The sequence below is a fragment of the Diceros bicornis genome, chromosome 11 (genome assembly GCF_020826845.1).
Source record: "Diceros bicornis minor isolate mBicDic1 chromosome 11, mDicBic1.mat.cur, whole genome shotgun sequence".
NCBI lineage: Eukaryota > Metazoa > Chordata > Mammalia > Perissodactyla > Rhinocerotidae > Diceros > Diceros bicornis.
The window spans coordinates 32,137,449-32,158,629 of record NC_080750.1 but is presented as its reverse complement, the minus strand read 5'-3'; the positions used below and the strand labels follow the sequence as shown (position 1 = coordinate 32,158,629).

Sequence of the window (21,181 nt, the reverse complement as noted above, 5' to 3'; positions counted from 1 at the left end):
AAGGTTCAGGTTAAAGATATAAATTTGGAAATTGTCAACATATAGATAGTACTTAAAGCTATAAAACTAAATAATTTCAACAAACGATTGAGTGTTCAGAGAAAAGGGAAATGATCTACAGATTACAGCCGGGGACATCTCAACGTAATAGGTCCAAAAGAAGGGAAGGAACCAGCAACAAAGTTGAATAAGGAACAGCCAGTAAAGTAGGAGGATACCAAGAGAGTATGATAGCCTGAAATCAAGGGTTAGAAAGTATTCCATGAGGGTGTGATCTATGAGCCTACTGCTGCTGACATGTCAAGTGCAATGAGGACTGAGAAGTGACTGTGTGGAAGTCACGGCTGACACTGGCTAGAGTCGCTTCACTAGAGTGGGTAGGGATTGAGACCCAAGTGGAGTGGGTTAAGAGAAAGAGGAAGAAAAAGAGCTAGAGACAGTACCTATAGACAGCTCTTTTGAGGACTTTCACTGTGAAAGGAAGCACAGATATAGGGTGGAAGTAGGGTCAAGAGAGGGTTATTTTTTAAAAATGGGAGATCATAGCGGGATTGTGTGCTAATAGGAATGATCCCGTAACAAAGGAAATATTGTAGGAGGGAGAAGAGAGAATTACTTGAGTGATAACACTTGAGTAGGTGAGAGGAGATGAGATCTAGCGTATAGAGAGAGGAACTGGTCTTAGCTAGAGAACAAACAGCTCATCTTCAGAAACGGGAGAGAAGGAAGAGCATAAGAAACAAATGCTGGCAGGCAGGCAGACATTGGGTAATATGTAGGAATTACTTTATGATTGTTTCAGTTTTTTTAAGATAGTAGCTAACTTTTTGGGTTGCTTAATATGTGCTAAAAACTTTTTAAAATATTGCCTGTATTACTTAATTCTTGCAACACTCATTGGAATAATTCTACACATTTAATGGATGTAGAAGAAGAGATATGAAGGTCCCTTTGCACTGTCATGCCTAGTCCAGTGGCAGAGCCTGGATTCCGACCCTGGCGGTCTGAGTTGAGAGCCTGTCTTCTTAACCACTATGCTGCACAGCTTCTGTTTCTTTCAGGAAAAGGCATCTCTAATCTTACTCTGTACAGATAATTTTTTGCTATCACCCTTTTAACAAAATGTTTAGTTTTATCAGACACAAAGGAGTGATAATATGAGATAACTTAAAAATCAATTTTGTAGGTATCTTTTAAAAGTTTACTATGGAATTGTACATTATGCAGAAATTAAGAATTGCCACGTATTCATAATTACAGTGGAAAAATTACTTAACTTTCTCATAAATCTGATGATGCTCACACCCAAAGAGAAACTGGGAGAGGCAGAGAAAAGGGATTTGTATCTCCCACCTGGGAACTTGGGGCATATGATTATTGAATGGAGTGGCCTGAGAAATGGTACTGTTTACATTATGTTTGGTGACTTGCCTACTTACTTCTTATAAATTAAATCTATTTACATGATACTTTGTTGTATTTGTAGAAATATTTTTTAAAAAGTGGTGCATTGCAGGGGCTGGCCCCGTGGCACAGTGGTCAAGTTCACACGCTCCACTTCTGTGGCCTGGGGTTCACGGGTTTGGATCCTGGGCGCGGACCTACACACCAATCATCAGGCCATGCTGTGGGAGCATCCCATGTACAAAATAGAGGAAGATTGGCAGCAGATGTTAGCTCAGGGCCCATCTTCCTCGCCCAAAAAAAAAAAAGGTGCACTGTATTCCACTGCCCTTGAACTTTACTTAGAAAACGACTACATTCATCTAGGTCACTTCGGGATGGAAATGTATCTCCTCTTCCCTGCCCTGGACACTTGTGCTCTAATTAGGCTTCAGTACACTCAGTATCCACTACCTCTCTCTTCTCGATCTCAGATACTGGACAAAATTTAAATGACAAGTGCTCTCTGATGCAGATGTGTTGGTGACTTCAGGTTGCTCAGTGACCTGTGACCTATGCAGCTTATTCTTAAATGCTTAAATGCTCAGCATATTTATAGGCCAGAGTCCTGATGTTACAGTTTTTTTAAGGCCGAAAGGCAAAATAAACCCAATGAATGTGAGTGTGTGACCCCTCCTAGCCCAGCATAACCCCCGATTCAAAACTTTGTGTTACAATAAATACAGAGCTTGTTTGATTAATGGATTTAGTTCCTGGAAACCGTCTTAGCAGAATTTACTTAGGGCTTTCAACTTTGTGCTACGAAATGAGAAGTTTAACCAGGATATCAGTTGATGCATTTCCTTTGCTATTTTTCTAAGAGCAAGACTGGGAAGTTTTATGATACTGTGTTCTCAGGCTGGCAGGATTTAAACAAACAAGGTTTCCTTGACATGAGAAAAGGTTGCCTTTGTTCTTCTCATAGCAGTTTGTCTCGAGTTGAGCAGTACACTCATTTCTAATACATCTAGAAGATGCCAAGATCACTCACTTTCCTTGGATCACAATTCAGCGCACAGTACAATGATTACATTTTAAGACACCTGTTTGTCCTTTGTGTGAATACCATTGGGGCCTTTAAGACTGCTCTGAGGTAGAGGCAAAGGAAGGTACAGCATTCATGTGTGACTTCCCTCCCAGGGTTACCATAAACCTGTTTGCATTTGCCTGATACCTATTATTTCTAGATTTAGCCTTGCTTCTTAGCTTTTGGCTCTGCTCACACATACTCTGTACCTTCCTGTTTCTCTCCCCACCCCTTCTTACCCCATTCCCTATCCCTACTATGATGACTGCCCACCAAGTTCTTCATTGGTTTTTCCCATGGCTTGAGGCTCGACATTTACTTCCACTTTCTTCCTGCCTTTTCCAAGTCCTTGAGTCATCTCAGCCCTGTCCCACCTCCCTTCCAGTCCCCTTTACAGCCCCCTCCAGTCAGTTTATGGCATCTGTCTGTGGGACTTGGCCTCATCAAACCAGGCACCCCTCCCAGACTCTATTCCTACAAAGCCTTGCTTTATGGGTATTCACTACCTGTGGGTCAAGCAGCTTCCCTGAACTCCCTTCACATAGGACTTCCTTCAGGTAGTCAGTAAAGACACAACCATGAATGAATAGGATCTTCTCACCAGAGATGAACTCTTTTGCTACTTAACTCTTAAGTCTCCTAAATGTGTTTTGTCACTGTCCCAACTTTTATAGCAGTTATCATATCCCCTTATATTGTAGATACTACTTTACACCTCCTACTCCTTTCTGTATTTTAAACTCCTTGAGGATAGGGGCCATGAGTTATCACCCATAGGACCTCACATCTGAGAGGTTCTATTTGTCTAGTGAATGAGTGTATTTCTCATGATGGCATTGAAAAAAGGGGGAAAAGGAAGACAGGTTAGCATTTGTTTAAGTAATATAAATACAGTTTGATTTTTTGATTCTTGGACTAGAGCCAAGAGATGGATAATAAAGACAGGCAGGGGGTTAGGAAGGCTCACAGGACATTCTGAGTGGCCTGGGAGGACATTCTAGGCAGCCACGCCTCAGCAGGGGCTTTTCTCTTCCTGATTACTCATCTCTTGTCCGATGAGCCTAGTTTCTGTGCCCCACATCCCTGGTTTATGTCCAGATATTTGGAGGCTCCTGTGAGCAGGAGTCTAGGGTCTATGACCAAAGTTGGCCATGTGTGTTCTACTCATACAAAGAAGTTTGTCTATAAAGTATCTGGAGAAGAAGCCGTATCATTAATTGACCTCTCCAAGTTCTCATTGTAAAATTGTGCCCGAAAGACCAGGCCTTTACTCAGAGGGCACTTAGGTAGCATATCTGGGTTGATGTAGGACACAGGCCCTTCAAAAGCAGCACGGACTCTGAGCAGGGATACCAAAATCCCCCACCTGCCGCCCGCAATCACGAACCCATTGCCGGTTCTGTGCTCCCTGAAGTTTGGGCATAGGATAAAAGACCCTGTTGGCTGTGGGTTTGGTCTCTGTTCTTCTCAAAACCTTGGGAATTTTATCACCTTCCTTAAAGGCCATTCTAATTGCTAGGCTTCACAGTTCTTCATCTTCTCAATTTAGGGGAATCCTAAGAGCTGGGCTCATTTCTTCTCTTATCTCTTTGCATAGAGTTTAATGGGCATGCAAATCTTTTAGCTTTTCTTTTTTTCTTATGTCTGAAAAGTTGTGATAACAAAAAATAACAATGACTACAGGCTTGCGTGAAGTTAATTATATTAAATGAGCAAAAGGCCCAAGCACCTGAGAAGAAAACGGCTCAGAAATGGGAAAGAAAGCATCAGGCTCTGCCACAGGTGGTTGCTCTTTGGCCCTTTTATTTTTCTTCCGAGGAACGTAAGGGCCATTGAGCTCAGAGGACGTGAACATCCTGTACAGGAAATAGATGGCGTGTGGAGGAGGTGAGGGGGCCCTGGCGGGCGTTCTTTGAATCCTTCCGCCAGCGTCACTTGAATATGTTACAGAAGCGAGTGAAGGGCTGGAAAACAGGCTGTGCTTGGATGGCTTCCAACACACTTCACAAAGCTCAGGAAAAGCTTGGCTAAGCCGCACGCATTTTATGTTTTCCTGAGGAAAGACTCTGCTTGTTGGTCTCAGGGCTAAGGAGTTGCAGCAAGTTTTTATAGAGACACTAAAACATTCTCTTCATATTTTCCTCTGACTCTGAAAACAGCCCGGGGGATAGAATCCACGATGTGGGCACTTAAGTGCCTGCTGGGCCAGTTAGCTCCTGGCGAGGTGTTGGGGCAGTGACAACATTGTGGCGAGCCCTCAGCTACCCAGCTTCACTGGGTGTATCATGAGTGTGTGTGTGCGCGCGCATGTTTATATAAAATCTTAGTTGAAACTTAAAGAACCTGAGCTCAGAAGAGTGGATGTGTGCATTTCAGGATGTCTTACGTTGACTAGATAGTGCAGAAAGAACATCCTCATCCCTACCAGAAAATGGCTTTATCCGGAGGAGAAAATAAACACCATGTAAATTGTGAAGTATAGAGAGACACACAGGTGAGGGGGAGGTGACAGTGGTCTCAAGACTGTCAACAGCTGCAGGGTGTTTTTTTTTCCCCAAAAAATATTTTTAAAGAGAAAACGAAAGCATTTGCTGTTCTTTTGTGAGAATGATTTGGAATGCTCATTGGAGCAAAAAGCCCATTTATGAACTGACTTTGGCCTTTGTGTGGCCTGTCATACCCCATTGTGTTTATTTCAGAACCTGCGATTTACACGGAGTGAATATTAACAGGGAACCAAACCTGTAGTCACGGCAATTTGCATTTGCCAGTGCAGATTTCCTTTATCTGCTGAACTTAAATTGTTTCTTTTCTAGAAAAAATGTAATTTTAGTTTTCTCACGTATGCTTTTCTGTAGTAAGCTTGCTGCTATCTTTAAGAGATTCTCCTTGGCTCACAAACTGGTATTTTTCTCATTCATAATTAATGTTTTTTTATATTGTCATTTTCCTTAAATTTTAGCCATAAAAAGTATGTATATGGTAGTAAATGGAGACAGTGGAATATTGTTAGTATCAGACAAGTATCTAACAATACTCCTAGGTTTAGAATATCAGTGTATTTCTTTTTTTCCCCCCAGGTTTTCAGTTTTATTCTAGTAGGACTAGAATTCAGACTCTTTTCTTTTTTTTTGATCATCTGATTGCAGTTTATGATTAAGAATAAACTGGTTGAATAAGTGTGAGGATAGGTTTAGAAGTGAGTGAAAAAATTATTGTGATGCTAATGAAGGAATCTACAAAGTTTCCTCTTTTAAAGACCTTTAGAAAAAACCAACAGCTATGTTTAAATTTGAGCTGTCACTTAGTATCTTTAAAGGGAAAAAAGTGTACACTTAAGGTAATGTTCCATTTTCTAACTAGAAAGAGAAAATCACACTCTTGACCAAGTTATTGACCACTTGACACAGGACAGTATGATACAGGGTGCTTAAACAAATATATATACATTTGGGAACTATGCAAATGTATAAAAAAGTATAACTCAGTAACTTGAATAAGTGACAAAGTAGATCTGCTTCAGCCTGATGAAGCAGCGCCACCTACTGTACACAAGCTTTATTTCATGTTTGAGAATTCTTGTGTGGAAACTGATCTCTGCAGACCTAAGCACAAAACAAAATCAGTTTGCAGTCTGTTATCTTTTAAGGGCTACATCCGGGTCAATTTATTGAAATATTTGTTTTCCTAGTGTGTGTATGTATCAGTCTACACATTCATTTTGAGAACAATAATTAAATAATTAAATAGGAGAGTGGGAAAGAATAAGAGATAAGAGAATGTAAATATGAAAAAAAAATAGGAATATAGAATATTCTTTCTTGGTGTCTATTGATGTGTCTTTTATTTTGAAAATAAGTCTGATATACCTCTGTTTGCCCTTTGACACCTACTAATGACATAAAAATCGATAGTTAGCCAATGCTTGTTTAAATTGTACCATTGTTCATATTTCGTCCTAGGCTGCCCACAAGTGAGTCCTTTATTAAATGATTACAGATTTAATAGGCCTTCGTTGAATTTCCCTTTCTCTAGTGTTTTTTATTCCTATAATAACACTTAATTCTACAATATTTTTAACAACTCCTAATGTTCCTAATGTATTTTGCATTATAGCATCACGTAAGTAGTTACACAAATTATTAATGAGTGCATCTTTTTATTAAGTTAGGGTCCTTAATTACCCTTTCAACCATTTTGGTTTACTTCATCTACTCTATTACACCATAACATAAAATAAATAAGTGACAGGAAATATGATACAGTAGTGATTATGATTCTTTCTATTGTTTGTAAATTGATTGTATTGATTGTAAATCTTCCAAGATCTTAACTGGGTATTGACCACTCACATCACTGACGATGAAGCTTACACTTTGGTGCTGAGAAGATTATATCATTCTAGATCCTGATTCATAATTAATTTTTCAGCATGCACTTATTTCTATTAAATTGTATTTGTCATAGTACTGTTAATTTATTTGTATATTAATAGAATGTCACACAGTTGGGAATTTATAATATTTAACATTTGTCAGGGCTTTGATTTCCAAATATACTGAGATAGAATATAACTTGTTTCTATATCGTATGCCAAAGTCGTAATTATATAATTGAAACATGTTAGAAATCTCGACATACAAAAAGCACAGATGGTTTGAATTTTGTATCCTTATTTGAAGAAAATCTATTTGAATTCCAAATATTGTCAAAAACTTGGTTTTCTCATATTTGTCTATAGTACCTTAAAATACTTTTGTTGTGTTTATTGTAACTTTACTCATTCAATTAAAGCTGCTTGAATATCTGCTATATATCTGAACTATGCTAGGTTCTGGAGATTCAGTGATTGAAACATAAATTCCTTGTCCTCAGTGAGGTCCCTTTCTTGCAGAGCAAACAGTGTGTGGATAGTTCTAGAACACTAAAGGCAAGGAGCTGTGGGCACAAAAGGAAGTGAACTCAACCCAAACTTTAGTAAACAGGAAGGGAGTAGGAGGGAAATCAAGATGACTTTCTGGAAGAGAGAAATTCTGAACTGATTCTGCAGAGAAGATAAAGTGTTTGTCATGAAGATAAGGAGAGAAAGGGTGCTCCAGGATTGGTGATAGGATTTGCAAAGACACTGAGATGAGAGATCAAGACAGGCTTTGGGAAATACGTGTTGTTCAGTTCACCTGGGACTCAAAACTGCAAGGGAAGAAGTTCTGAGAGATAAGACTGGACAGGTAGGCCAAGGTCAGATAACGGAGGATCTTTTATGCGTTTAGACGTTATTCTGAATGCTTTAGAGTTTTTAAAATATTTTAAGTAAGAAAGCGAGAGAATGAGTGATGGGGTGGGATTCAACCTGATTAGAAAGCTCCCTGTAGCCACACTGTTGAGAAAGGATTCGAATCTTGTGCAACAGGGGGAAGGAGTATCAGCTAGGGAGTGGGATACAGAGTGATCCAAAGGAGAACAATAAATGATGATGGGAGAGGTCAAGGGGAAGATGAATGTTTGATGGGTTATATCAGTGGTAGAACTAGTTTAATGACCCAGTCAATGGTAAGACTACAGAAGATGTCCAGGAAAACTTCTGTTTCCAGCATGGGAAGAGTTTAGTGGTACCATCCACTAAGATACAGGCAGTGCACAGATTAGAGATGAGCAGAAAGGAGAAGAGTTCTACTGTAATTGTGTGAAGTATACCCAAGTGGAGAGATCCAGTGGGTGGCTGGTTACAGACATCTGGGGTTCAGAGGAGAGATCTGAATTGGAGATCTTTAAATCTAATCTTTGTGAATCCTTAATAATACATAAAACTTCACTGAAAAAAAAAAATAAGTTGGTTCTATCCTCCAAGACTTTCCTTCACCTATCCCACTGTTCTTACACCCCTTCCTCCCCCAGAGGACTGGTATGAACAGTTGTATCCCCTCATCCTTACCCTGAAGGACTGCATGGGAGAAGTGGTGAACCGAGCCAAGCAGTCCCTGACGTTCGTGCTCCTTCAGGAACTTGCGTACAGCTCACCCCAGTGTTTGATGCTGACTCTGAGAAGAGACATTGTCTTCAGCCAAGCGGTAGGTGCCTCTTGCTGTTGTGAGCACAGCACCGTGCTGGGTAGTTAAATACTATCCTTGGTGAGGATAGAGGTCGTCTTTTGGTAGTTTTATTTTTAAAGGAATCCTTTTCTTAAAGTTTTGGTACCCAGTTTTTCTTATTCGTAATAAATATGAGCTGAATGGAAACAGTTTATGAGACCTTAAGTATTTATTTCTGCAAAGAGGTGGCCGAGTCTCTGAAATGTACATTCTGTTTCACAGGGCAGAGAGTCTGTGAAGGAAAGGGTCACCCATCCTGTCATCATATTATGCCCTGGGGTCTCCGCACAGTGCGCAATGGGAGGACAGGGGAGGCTGCCTTGCATTGCAGGTAGCCAGCTAGGACTGGTAAAAGGGGTTTGTTTGCAACCTGCTGTTTATACAGCTCCCCCAGGAATCCCAGGACAGAGCCTCACAGTGATCTCTTCTTTTGTTTATAAAACAGGTTTGCTGGGCAGTAAAGCTTGAATGGGAGGTGTCGCAGGACCACCTCTTTTACCTACACCCAACCCTATCCCATGACACGAAGGCCGGCCTCCATCACAGCAGCTGTGCTGGGGGCCTTCCTTCTTCCCTCCTGCCTCCACCCCCATGACTGAGTTTTATATGACAGACACGTGGAGGGAAAGAGACAGAAGCTTTTCTTTCTAAACATTCCAGGCAAACGGAATATTTTAACTAAACTGTCCCTGTGCCCCACTGGTGGCAAATGGAGCTAACTATGTGTCAGGCATTATGCTCTGCCTTATACATGTTTCTTTATTGTGCCTCTAGGAAATGGGTACTAATATCTCTATTCTACATGTGCAAAAATAATAATAATAATAATAATATCAGAAGCATTGAATAACTTTGTATGGTTTCACTGTTAGAAGTGGTAGAGACAGGATTTGCAGACATATCAACCTGACTCCAGAGTCCATGCTCTTTCCCCTTTCACGATGCTGCCTTCCCGAAGCGTTACTAGATCAAAGACTGTCAGCTGGTTTCAAAATGGATATATAAGTAGTTATGGTTTTGTTACACATGCTTGAAATTTTTTAATTACGTCTGTGATGCCTCAAAAGTCTTAAATATTTTCAATTAGATTTTGCTGACCCTGGTAAATTTCTTCAATAATTTTTTTTTTAGCTTGCTGGATTGGTTTGTGGTTTTATCATCAAATTACACACAAGTTTGCATGACCCTGGCTTTCTACAGCAGCTTCACACGGTGGGATTGATGGTGCAATATGAAGGATTGCTGAGTACATACAGTGAGTATTGCTTTAGTACATGTTAAAGTCATATTTCTATTTGTAAGGATATGTGATCCAAAGATTCTTCGGTTAAACATAAAAATGAGAAGTAAACCTTTACTACATCAAGCATTACACAAATAATGTAACTTTTAGTTCTTTGTATTCATTCACCTTGTAACTGTACTTTTACCCCCATTATGTTTTGAAAATGGAATTGTAGATTATTTCTTAGTGGAGTCCTGAGAAGCCATCTGGCTTTTTAAATATAAACGGCTCTTTGCCAACATAGTTTCAATGACTGAATTTTTAAAGTCCCAACCCTTTAATGTCTAGAACAGCACTGCTCAATACATAGCCTGATGTGGCTATTAAGCACTTGAAATGTGTCTGGCCCAAATCAATATGTACTATGTGCACACTGGATTTCAAGTAAAAATAGAGTTTTATTTTAATAATTAATAATTTTATATTGATTTATAGCTGAAATGATATTTTGGATATATTGGGTTAAAGAAAAATATACTATTAAAATTCATTTCACCATTTTTACTTTACTCTTAAAAATATAACTACCAGGAAATTTAAAATTTTATATGCGGCTCACATTGTATTTCTGTTGGATGGTGGTGATCTAGAATCTTACTTAGTTACCTCCTTCTCAGGCTTTATTTGTCAGTGTATTGAGATATAAAACTAGTATAAGCCTGGGTCAGTGATCTTTGATTCAGCCATCTCTTTTATTTCTAGAAATGAAATATCAGTCCTGCCAAAAGAAAGAAATCTGCATGATACTTTGGTTCATAAAGGAGTTAAAACTTCTCTCTAGCCTCCCAGCAAATATACACATTCTTCCTTTTCTCAAAGGATACATAGACTGCTGGAGTCCATTGAAATGGTTCTTATTTCACTGATGAAAACCTTCAGCTTCTGAGCCAAAGCACTTAGAATAGATTCACTGCTTTCAGAAACTCATTCACTGAAATGCTAGAACAAATTCCGGCAGGGAGCTGTAGTACCAAGTGACATTTTCTTCAAATAGGATGTGTGTCACTAGGCTCCTTTTCCCTTGTTTAGGTGATGAAATCGGAATGCTAGAGGACATGGCTGTTGGCATTTCAGATTTGAAGAAAGTCACATTTAAAATAATTGAAGCCAAATCCAGTGATGTCTTGCCAGTTATTACAGGAAGGCGGTAAGTGGTGCCCATTTCCTGAAGACTGAACTTCATTAGATATTTGTATCAACTCCTGACAAGGGAGCCAAGGAGAATTAAGGTTTGCTTTGGAAATTTTTCTTTTGTTCTCTTTTCCTTTTTGGTTAGAAATAAATGTAGGGGACAGGACAGGGGAAGATCTGGAAAAACTCCTGGAAGGCCCATGAATGTTTGTAAATTGTATGTAGTGAGGCGAGTATGGTAATGCTGCCCCATGACATATGAAGAATTCAAAATAATAGCAGACATGAGAAAAAAATTTTTCTCTTTATTACTATCTATTCTAAAGTTATGGATGTTTTTACTTTTGCTGGAATCATTTGGTTAATAGCATTATAATCCTTGAGATGACTTTATATTAAATTTTCTTAAAAGCAGCAACATTTTAGGAAAGATATATTCCTATGTCAGGGGCCTAACCACCATTTTTCTTAATTATTTTTGATAATTCACTCCCAGACTGAGATTTCCGAGAATGATTTTAAGTAAATAGCTTTGAAGGTCAGTGTATGATGGGCAAAATAGCAGAAATAATTAAGAAAAATGTTGGTGTTTAGAATAGACCTCCAACAGAAGAATTATGTCCTATGGTAAATCGTTTCAGTCAGAAGCCCTCCCAATTTTAATTATTCTCACGTTAGCACTTTTAAATGTTGCATGTATTTATTTGAAATTTGAAACATTCTTGGATCACAATGAAAAAATATGAATGTACTAAAGAGAGAGCCCTTTTCTTGCTAGAGAGAGATGGAGAAGAGACTAAGTATAAAAGTTCAAACTAAACTTGTTTTCTTGTCTATAGTAACCATATGTTAATTATGTTAAATTTTGTGTGAGTTATTTTAAGTTCTGTGTGATACTCAGAGGTACATGGTTGAATGAAAGGTGGTTGTTTCTTATATGTAAAGAAGAACCATATCCTCATAAAACTAATTATTTCATCTGCAAACTAATGCTTAATTTGCCGTTCATTGGGACAAAGAGGAATAAAATTGCTCATATACACACTTGGAAAAGAGTCCCACTCTATATTACCATGAAGATTATTATCAAAAGTGAGAAACTGATACTTTCATTACAATTTATAAGGGAAGCTTACCAGGCCATTTGGCATAGGCAGAGTACAGGATGGTTTTTCTGAGTGAATTCTTCAGGCTGTATCTGAATTCAAAAGTTATCCTACAGATGGAGTGGGACTTCTTAGAACAACGACATGAGCAGTTTGACAAATCCTCTCTCCGAAAAGCAATATTACAATTGGACAGAATTGTCTAAAAGAACCATTTTAGGACTAAGGGGATAAATCAAATGCATACAACAAATTTAGAAGTGCTTATTCATGAAAAACTAGTGAACCTTGGACAAGACAGTTGGAGTCTGTGGCATTTTTGCCAAGGGTTGCTCTCTTCAACCCCAGCTCTGTCAGCACAGTTTTACTAGGGCGAGGCAGGCCATGAAAACCAGTAGTTTCGCTACCAAAGAGTTCTAACTTGATTTGGATCAGAGAGCAGAAAAAAGCACACTCCTGAAAAATTGTCAGAATCAGTGGTGATTTAGGTAACAATTCCATTCACAATAGCATCCAAAAGAATAATTACGTCAGACTGAATTTAACAAAGTACTCTAAGAATTGTCCACAGAACACACAAAATATTGCTTAGAGAAATTAATAAAATCCAATAAATGGAAAGACAGTCCATGTTCCCAGAGTGGAATACTCAATATTGCTTAGATGGCAGTTCTCCACAAATTGATCTATAGATTCAGTGCAATCACTACCTGTCTAAATCCCAGTAGTCTTTTTTTTGGAGAAATCGGTGTGCTACACCTAAAATTTATATGGAAATGCACAGGACCAGAATAATGAAAACAATTTTATAAAAGAAGAACAAAGTTGGAGGATTTATATTTTCTAATTTCACAGCTTACTATAAAACTGTGATAGGGCCGGCCCCGTGGCTTAGCGGTTAAGAGCGTGTGCTCTGCTACTGGCGGCCCGGGGTTCGGATCCTGGGCGCACACCGACGCACCGATTCTCCAGCCATGCTGAGGCTGTGTCCCACATACAGCAACTAAAAGGATGTGCAACTACGACATACAACTATCTACTGGGGCTGGGGCTTTGGGGAAAAAAAGGAGGAGGATTGGCAATAGATGTTAGCTCAGAGCCGGTCTTCCTCAGCAAAAAGAGTAGGATTAGCATGAATGTTAGCTCAGGGCTGATCTTCCTCGCAAAAAGAAAAAACTGTGATAAACTAGACTGTATAGTACCAGCATAAGTATATACATATAGATCAATGGAACAGAATTTTGAGTCCAGATATAAACTATTACATTTAGGGTCAATTGATTTTTGACAAAGGTGCCAAAGCAATTCAATGGAAAATGAAAAGTCTTTGCAAAAAATGTTGCTGTGACAGTTGATTATCCTTATGCAAAAAGAAGAATTTAGAACCTCAATTTACACCAAACACAAAAATTAACTCACAATGGATCAGAGGTCTAGATGTAAGAGCTAAAACTATGAAACTTCTAGGAGAAAATATTTGTTGTTAGGTTAGGTACAGAGTTCTTAGATATGACCAAAAATCTAGGTTCATAAAACAAACAATTTGATAAATAGGATTTCATCAAAATTATACAGTTTAAGCATGAAAAATACCAATAAGTAAATGAAAAGATAAGCCACAGATTGGGATAAAATATATGTAAATCATGTATCTGATAAAGGATTTGTATTCAGAATGTGTAAAGAAATCTTACAACTCGTAAATTTAAAAATGGACAAAAAATTTGAATAGATATTTCACCAAATAAGATATATGAGTGGCTTATATGCACATGAAAACATACTTAACATTATTGGTCATTGGGAGAATGCAAATTAAAACCATAATTAGATACCACTTTACTCACAGTAGAATCATCATAGTCAAAAAGACAGACAATAACAAGTGTTTGCAAGGATGTGGAAAACCTGGAACCCTCATGCATTGCTGCTGGGGATGTAAAATGATACTACCACTATTTAAAAAGGTTGACAATTTCTTAAAAAGTTAAACCAAAAATTACTATATCACTCTTAGGTATATACTTAAGAGAAAATGAAACCGTATGTCTGCACAAAAACTAATGCATGGATGTTCGTAGCAGCATTATTCATAATAGCCAAAATCATGAAGTCATCCAAGTATCCATCAACTTCTGAATGCGTAGACAAAATGTGGTATATCTATACAATAGAATGCTATTCTGCAATAAAAAGGAGCAAACTACTGAAATATGCTACAACATAGATGACTTCAAAGTCATTATGCTAGGTGAAAAAAGCTAGACACAAAAGACTACATATTGTATGATTCCATTTATATGAAAAATGTAAAAAAGTAAAATCTGTAGAGACAAAATAGATCATTGGTTTCTTGGAGCTGGCAATGGGATTGGGGTTTGAATGCAAATAGGCACAAGGGATTTTTTTTTTAAGATGATGGAAATGTTCTGAAACTGAATTATGGTCATGATTGCACAACTCTAGACATTTGCTAAAACATTAAATTTTGCACTTAAAATGCATAAGTTTATGTCAATTATATTTTAATAGAGCTAACAAAAAGTTACCATAAAGAAACTATATAATGTTTTACCTTCAGAGCAACCTTTAAACATGGACCCACTCACTGATTCTTCTCATATTCCTGAAAGACTTGAAATAAATAAACATCAGCCTTCTGTTAGCCAGGCTATTGTAAAGGGCACTGAGAGCAATTTAAAAAAGAAAAATAACATGTCCATCCATCTGAGGGTAGTGCTGATGTCCCTGTTTGCTGGATTGATGGTATCTCCCAGTTCTCTAGTTCAAAGCTTGAATAAGAAACAAGTCTCAGGGGCTAGGCCCGGTAGCCTTGTGGTTAAGTTCATTGTGCTCCACTTCAGCGGCCTGGGTTCAGTTCCTGGGCACAGACCCACACCACTCATATGTCGGTGGCCAAGCTGTGGCAGCAGCTCAAATAAAAAAAAAGAAGAAAATTGGCAACAGATGTTAGCTCGGGGTGAATCTTCCTCAGCAAAAAAACAGAAAAAGAAACAAGTCTCAGAGTCAATGATCCAGAGTATGTTTCAGTATTGTTATACTAGGAGAAACTAAAAAGATTTTCACAGAGACTCACTAATTGTTCTGTGCTTTTTTCCCCAATACCTGTGTTACAACCTCAGCACTCTATAGAGTTCTGGAAACACATGGATTTTCCAGAATTCTGGGCAAAACTGTCTACATTGCTATACTCAATTCACAGTGCATCAGAAGATGTCAAGTTTCAAAATATATAAGCAACTATTCTTGCTGACTATACTTTATGAATTCTAATTTAAATTTTTAATACTAAACATTAGGGGTAATTTTTAATGAAAATTTCCAATGAAAAAATGCTCCTGTGATATGCTAATGTTGCAAAATGATCAGGAAACCCCCACAGGTTACACCTTAAATAGTGAAACCATTACACTTCCATCAAGCCATCACCAACAGGGAGGTTCATCAAGAATAACAACAATCAGGCCATGCTAAAAAATGTTATAAGTGATTTGGTTTATTAGTTTCACTATATTGAAAAGTTCATCATTAAATTACTCTTCTTATTCTTGAGCCTGGTTGGGTGTTAAAAATAACTAAATCGAGCAAACAAATATTGAAGCTCTCTATGTACAGGGCCCTGGTATGCAAAAATGAGCTAAACGTTCATCCTTTCCTAAAGGAGCTCAAAGTCATGGAGAGAAATCAAACATGTAAACAATTCTTTATGCCAAGTAATTTAATAGTGAAGTGAATGAAATTATAACTGAATGAATTAATACCAGAAAATAAGCAGATAGCAGCCAAAAACCTAAATCAGTGCTATATTCCAACTGTTTCATTGCTTCTTTCCAATGAATCTAAAATAACCTAAAAACGAATGACATGAACAACGCTGCTTCTCTTTGTCCTCTGATTCCTTCAGTGAACATTATGTGGTGGAGGTCAAGCTTCCAGCGGGAATGTTTGAGTCTCTGCCTCTCCAGATTAGAGAAGGACAATTGCTTCATGTGTATCCTGTACTTTTTAATGTTGGAATCAATGAACAGCAAACTCTTGCTGACAGGTAAGCTTCGGGTATAATACGGGTACTTCAGTTTTTCTTTTTAAATGTTCTGTATATGCTGAGCAGTTCCACGCATTCTTGCACATAGAACTTAGATAAATTCATGAGGAACATTTTCCTTTTTATCAGTACCAAGTTATTTGATATAGCAAGGAGAAATATTCATATTTAAGGATTCCTGGCTCACGTCAAATTTAAATGAGGCAAGACAATGGGAAAAATATTGATACCAATACCAAAATATTCACATGGATTAACTTTCTTCATGTTTCCAAACACTTACGTATATACCAAATTTTAGAATTTTTTATGTTCATATGTATTTTAACATTGTAAACTCAGCTAATTGTGTCAAAAATTTCTGGACCTAAAACAGTCTATTATTCCCTTTTGTTTTCATTACTAAAATAGTTATTGAGGGGTGTTAACACATTTTTTCATAATTACTTGCTCAATCAAACAACAAATGACTGTATGGGATCCTATGAGTCACTGTCAAAAACACTTTTTTGAACAGAGGACTTACTTTTGCATCTTATGTGATTTACTTTTGTAAATCACATACTTATGTGATTTAGAGATGATGGAAAACCTGGATGTGAGTTGGGGTTCCTGGAATGCATTTTTGAAAAATTTTACAGAAAAGAGTTGCCCTCTTGCTGTAAGGCCTGGCTGGAGAAGTTTCCCCATAGGCGAAACTTTTGGAGAGTTGGATAGTCTTCAGTATTTAAAATGTTTCTTTATCTATAATTCCCTCTCCAAATATCTCCTTCCTCCATAGATAGCAGTTTAAAACTGCCTAGGGTATTCTCTGCCACAACTTGGTAGTATGTTTTAGGCCTTTACTAATATCACTTACTAAACTAAAAATACTGCTACATATATAGTCCTCTTGGATTTCAAAGGTGATCAAGGTGCCTGTTTTTATCTACTATTTTCCAACTATTTCTCCTTCTCTTTCTCTTATCCAAAAGATACTTCCTGGACAATATAATTTTTCATAATTCTCTCTTGCCAGTTAAAAAATTAGATGAAAGCTTTGTATTGCATGTTTAATTTCAAACTGTGTGGAAGCTATTAATCTCTTTTCTTATAGTATGCATAAATTAGACTATAATTTTATTGACTGTGTTGTACAATAATTAAGCACTTTTGCAAATCAATATCTAAGATCAGATTATATTCCAGTCATCTATATATATTTGTCTCACAGCAAGTTTGATCTTTGAGGTGAATGATATTTATGAACATAAATTATACAATTTGGGAAAAAAAGAATCAGCACTCTAAAGTAATTATGTCTTCTTTGGTACACTACAGTACAGTGTTTTGGGTTTGAATTGATAAGTTAAGGCCTGTGAGTGTGGCCTTGAGAGAGATGTGAGACTTTCCATGTACAAATTTTTCAAGGAATAGTTAGCATTGTATTTTCAAGCCTTCTAGATTAGGTTAATTTGCATCATTCATGTCATTGTGACCATTTTACTTATTAGTCACTTTGTTTAAAAAGTGCCCCTTTCCTTCCCTTCTCTCTCATCTCTCTTGCATATTAAAAAATGCATTTTTTCGTACCTGGAAGCTATGTAAGACACATGAGACTTGAAAAGGAGATAAAATGGCAAAGTAGAGAAAAACACAAGAGAAGCAGGACACACTCTGATATCAACCAGCTATTGATTTGAGCAAATCACTTCCTCTCTGTTCTCTGGCCTCATTTTTCTGATTCTGAATTTTGAGCTTTACCAGGCAACAGATGCATGTTAGGTATGTTATGTAATTCAGGGGTAATATTTTACTACCTATTTACCCATAGCCAAAACCTATGTTATATATATGTCCATTCTTAAATAAGTAAGTACTAATTAGTCTGCTTGGGCTACGGTAACCAAATACCACAGACTGGGCAGCTTAAACAGAAATTTATTTATCACAGTTCCAGAACCTGTGATCAAGGTTCTAGATCCAAGTCCAAGATCAAGGTTCTAGCCAATTTGGTTTCTGGCGAGAACTCTCTTCTGCTTTCTTGCTGTGTGCTCACATGAACTCTTTGTGTGTGCAGAGAGAAAGAGAATGAGCTGTCTGGTGCCTCTTTTTACAAGGACACTAATCCTATTGGACCAGGGCCCCACCCTCATGACCTCGTTTAACCTTAATTACTTTTTTAGTGGCTCCATCTGCAGACACAGCCAGATTGGGGGTTAGGGATTGAACATATGATTTCTGAGGGGACAAAAATATTCAGTCCATAACACTAATATTACCCCAACAAGGATGATATTTTTAAAATACGACTTAATTATGATGTCTGAAAAAGTTAGAAGAGTATGTTTCAGAGTTTAGGGAAACTCTCCTGTAGATTTTCCTGGGTGTACATTCCTGTCCTTCAAGTTTAATTCAGATGGATATTGAACATTGACTCTGTACCAAGCACTACTCTGCCAAGCTGAGGGACACAGGGAGCATGGGACATAGCAAGAAGAATAGATGAATGGATATAATCTCTGTCCTGAAAGAACTTACCATCCAGTAAGGAAGACAGGTCAACAAATACTACATTTCAGTTTGACTCATGCGATAAACAAAGATGTGGAACGGACAGGAATAGGGGAGGAAAGAAGGTGATTCACAGATGGCAGAAGATCTCATCAGAGAGGTCTCATAGAGGAGATGAGTAGCCTTCCACAAGGCTTCCATCCTTTGAAGGATGAATAGGAATTAATCAAGCCAACAAGGAAGGTAAGACATTCTTGTCAGAGGAGGAATAGCGTGTGAAAAGTCCCGAAGGCATCGAAATACTGATAGTAAGGGAGAAGAGTGTAACTACAGTCCCACAGGGATTTTGGAAGCCTTTGTGTAGAAGTTAGATGCTAAACAGGAGACTGGACTTTGTCCTTACAGGGAGAGGAGATGCAGTGAAGTTTAGTGAGCTGATATGATGAAACGGGTGTTAGATTAACTTCTCCAACATTTCATTTATTGCACATGCAGTGCCTGGCACATAGTTGATGTTAAATAAATATGTGTTGAATGAATGAATGATCTGCCCATGATGTAAAGGATAGATTGAAACAGAAGGAGCCTGGAGGCATCACACTTAGGTATTTGGGAGGCTTTGGGTATTTGGGAGGCTTTGTATCCAGTCAGTTAGGATACAATTAAATACCTAATATATAATGACAGTGGTAAAGAAAAAGAAGGAAAGGCTACCAGAGATGTGAAAAGATCAATGAATAGTGGGTGGGGTGGAGAAAAGAAAGGAAATCCAAAAGGATGCCTAGATTTTGAACCTGAGTTGATGGCAGAATACCGGGAACATGTTTATTTCTAAACAAAAGGAGGACGTGGTTTCAGTTTTTGGTTACGTTGCATTTGAAGTGGGGTGGGATGATTCACACTGAAATTTCAATTGACATCTAGAAATACAGATTTGATTGGAGATATTTGGGTGGAGACATACATCGGAAGCCATTTACATAGCATCCTTTTATAGAGAAAGAAATGGACTTTATTTAAACCTGAGAAATGCTTAAAGAAAACACAAGGGCAGTGATATATGGGTAGAAAGTTTTGTCTTGAAAAAGAGGCAGAAGAACCCCAGCAGAGAGGCTGTCGGCCTCCAGGGTGTGGACAGAAAACAATGTGCGCAGGAGTGAACTACTCTGGGGGATTGAAGAACTACATGTGCCTACAGCAGTTGATGATGTGTACAAGATTGTATGCAACCCAGCATCCAGTCCTGGTCTTCTGGACCTCTCCTCAACCTGTCACGGGTGAAGAGGAAGATTGGAGGGATAAAAAGAGAGAGTGAGGGATTTTTATATCTTCAGAGATACAGCGCTGCTGAGGTGAGGAACCTAACATTAACTGCATATCAATTATGCATAGGCGCAGGGGCAGGTGATTTAGATTTGGTGTTTCATTTCAGGTTCACATTTGATGATTGTGAGAATATTTTGCTGTGTCAAAAGGGACTGATGGGATCAGGGCCAGTGGAGACTGGAAGATGTTTGAAATCAGCATTGTGCAATGTCGCTTAAAAAAAGAGCGACTCCTTCCTTGGGAAACTGTTGCCTCTATCTAAAAAGGAAGATAAAAAGTGTTACTTTCAAGTGCTGTTTTATAGCCCAAAACTATTTTCTTTTTTCCATTTTTAGATTTGGAGATGTCTCTTTGCAAGAAAGTATTAACCAGGAAAATTTTGAACTTCTAAAAGAATATTACACGATATTTATGGAAAAGATGCCTCCTGATTGTAAGTATGAGAGTTATAGAAAACAACAATAATAGTTTCTTGCGTATAAATCTTCAGGAGAGGTCAGACATATAGGTCAATGGAAGAAAGAAGCACAGGGTGGATGTGACAGCAATTTTGAGATTATATGAGCCAAAAAGACTGATTGCCAAGGTGGCGTGGCCGACACCTGCCTCGTGGCCCTGATTGCACTCTTGATTGTGTCCTGCTGCTCGTGCTAGGACGTTAATTTCAGAGCCACTTGAGAATGCCAAAAGTTAAAAATAAGCTACTTATAATTAGAAATCTCAACTGAGTCTAATAGAAAGTTTGTATAATTCTTAGCCATGTAAAAATAAAGACTTAGGTTTCTGATTTATAAGATACATCAAATATATTATGCATATGCAAGGAGAAAATCAGATAGAATACAAGTTATACAGGTAATATAAAGTGATATAAACTAAGGAACCAATTTATTGAATGTACTTATTCCAATATTTATGTGAAAATGTTAACGCATCCAAGCCTATAGAAATGTGTTTTCCACTTTCGGGATTTTTCTTTTTTTTTTTTTTTTGCCATTGGTCAGTCGATTCTGCAGTTCTTTTCCCCACAAAATTAAGCACATAACATTTGAACAGTCCAAAATTAGAAAATCAAGAATGTATTTGGAGTTCATCCATAAGTAGTATAAATATGTTGAGATATTGACATATTCACATTGATAAGAAACTAGGTTTTAATAAAGTGGAAAATATTTGTAAGCAAAAGCTGTAATAAAAGTCTACCTGTCATCTAAT

General features: G+C 37.8%; 1 protein-coding gene across 1 annotated transcript in view; it reads left to right on the top strand.

Moving 5' to 3' along the window:
• Positions 1 to 21,181, top strand: part of INPP4B (inositol polyphosphate-4-phosphatase type II B) — a 599,434-nt gene that overhangs the window by 511,190 nt on the left and 67,063 nt on the right. The window contains exons 18-22 of the mRNA XM_058550121.1: positions 8,366 to 8,538; positions 9,691 to 9,814; positions 10,874 to 10,991; positions 16,007 to 16,147; positions 20,302 to 20,399. Coding sequence (XP_058406104.1) covers positions 8,366 to 8,538; positions 9,691 to 9,814; positions 10,874 to 10,991; positions 16,007 to 16,147; positions 20,302 to 20,399 — 654 coding nt within the window. The remainder of the gene's footprint in view (positions 1 to 8,365; positions 8,539 to 9,690; positions 9,815 to 10,873; positions 10,992 to 16,006; positions 16,148 to 20,301; positions 20,400 to 21,181) is intronic.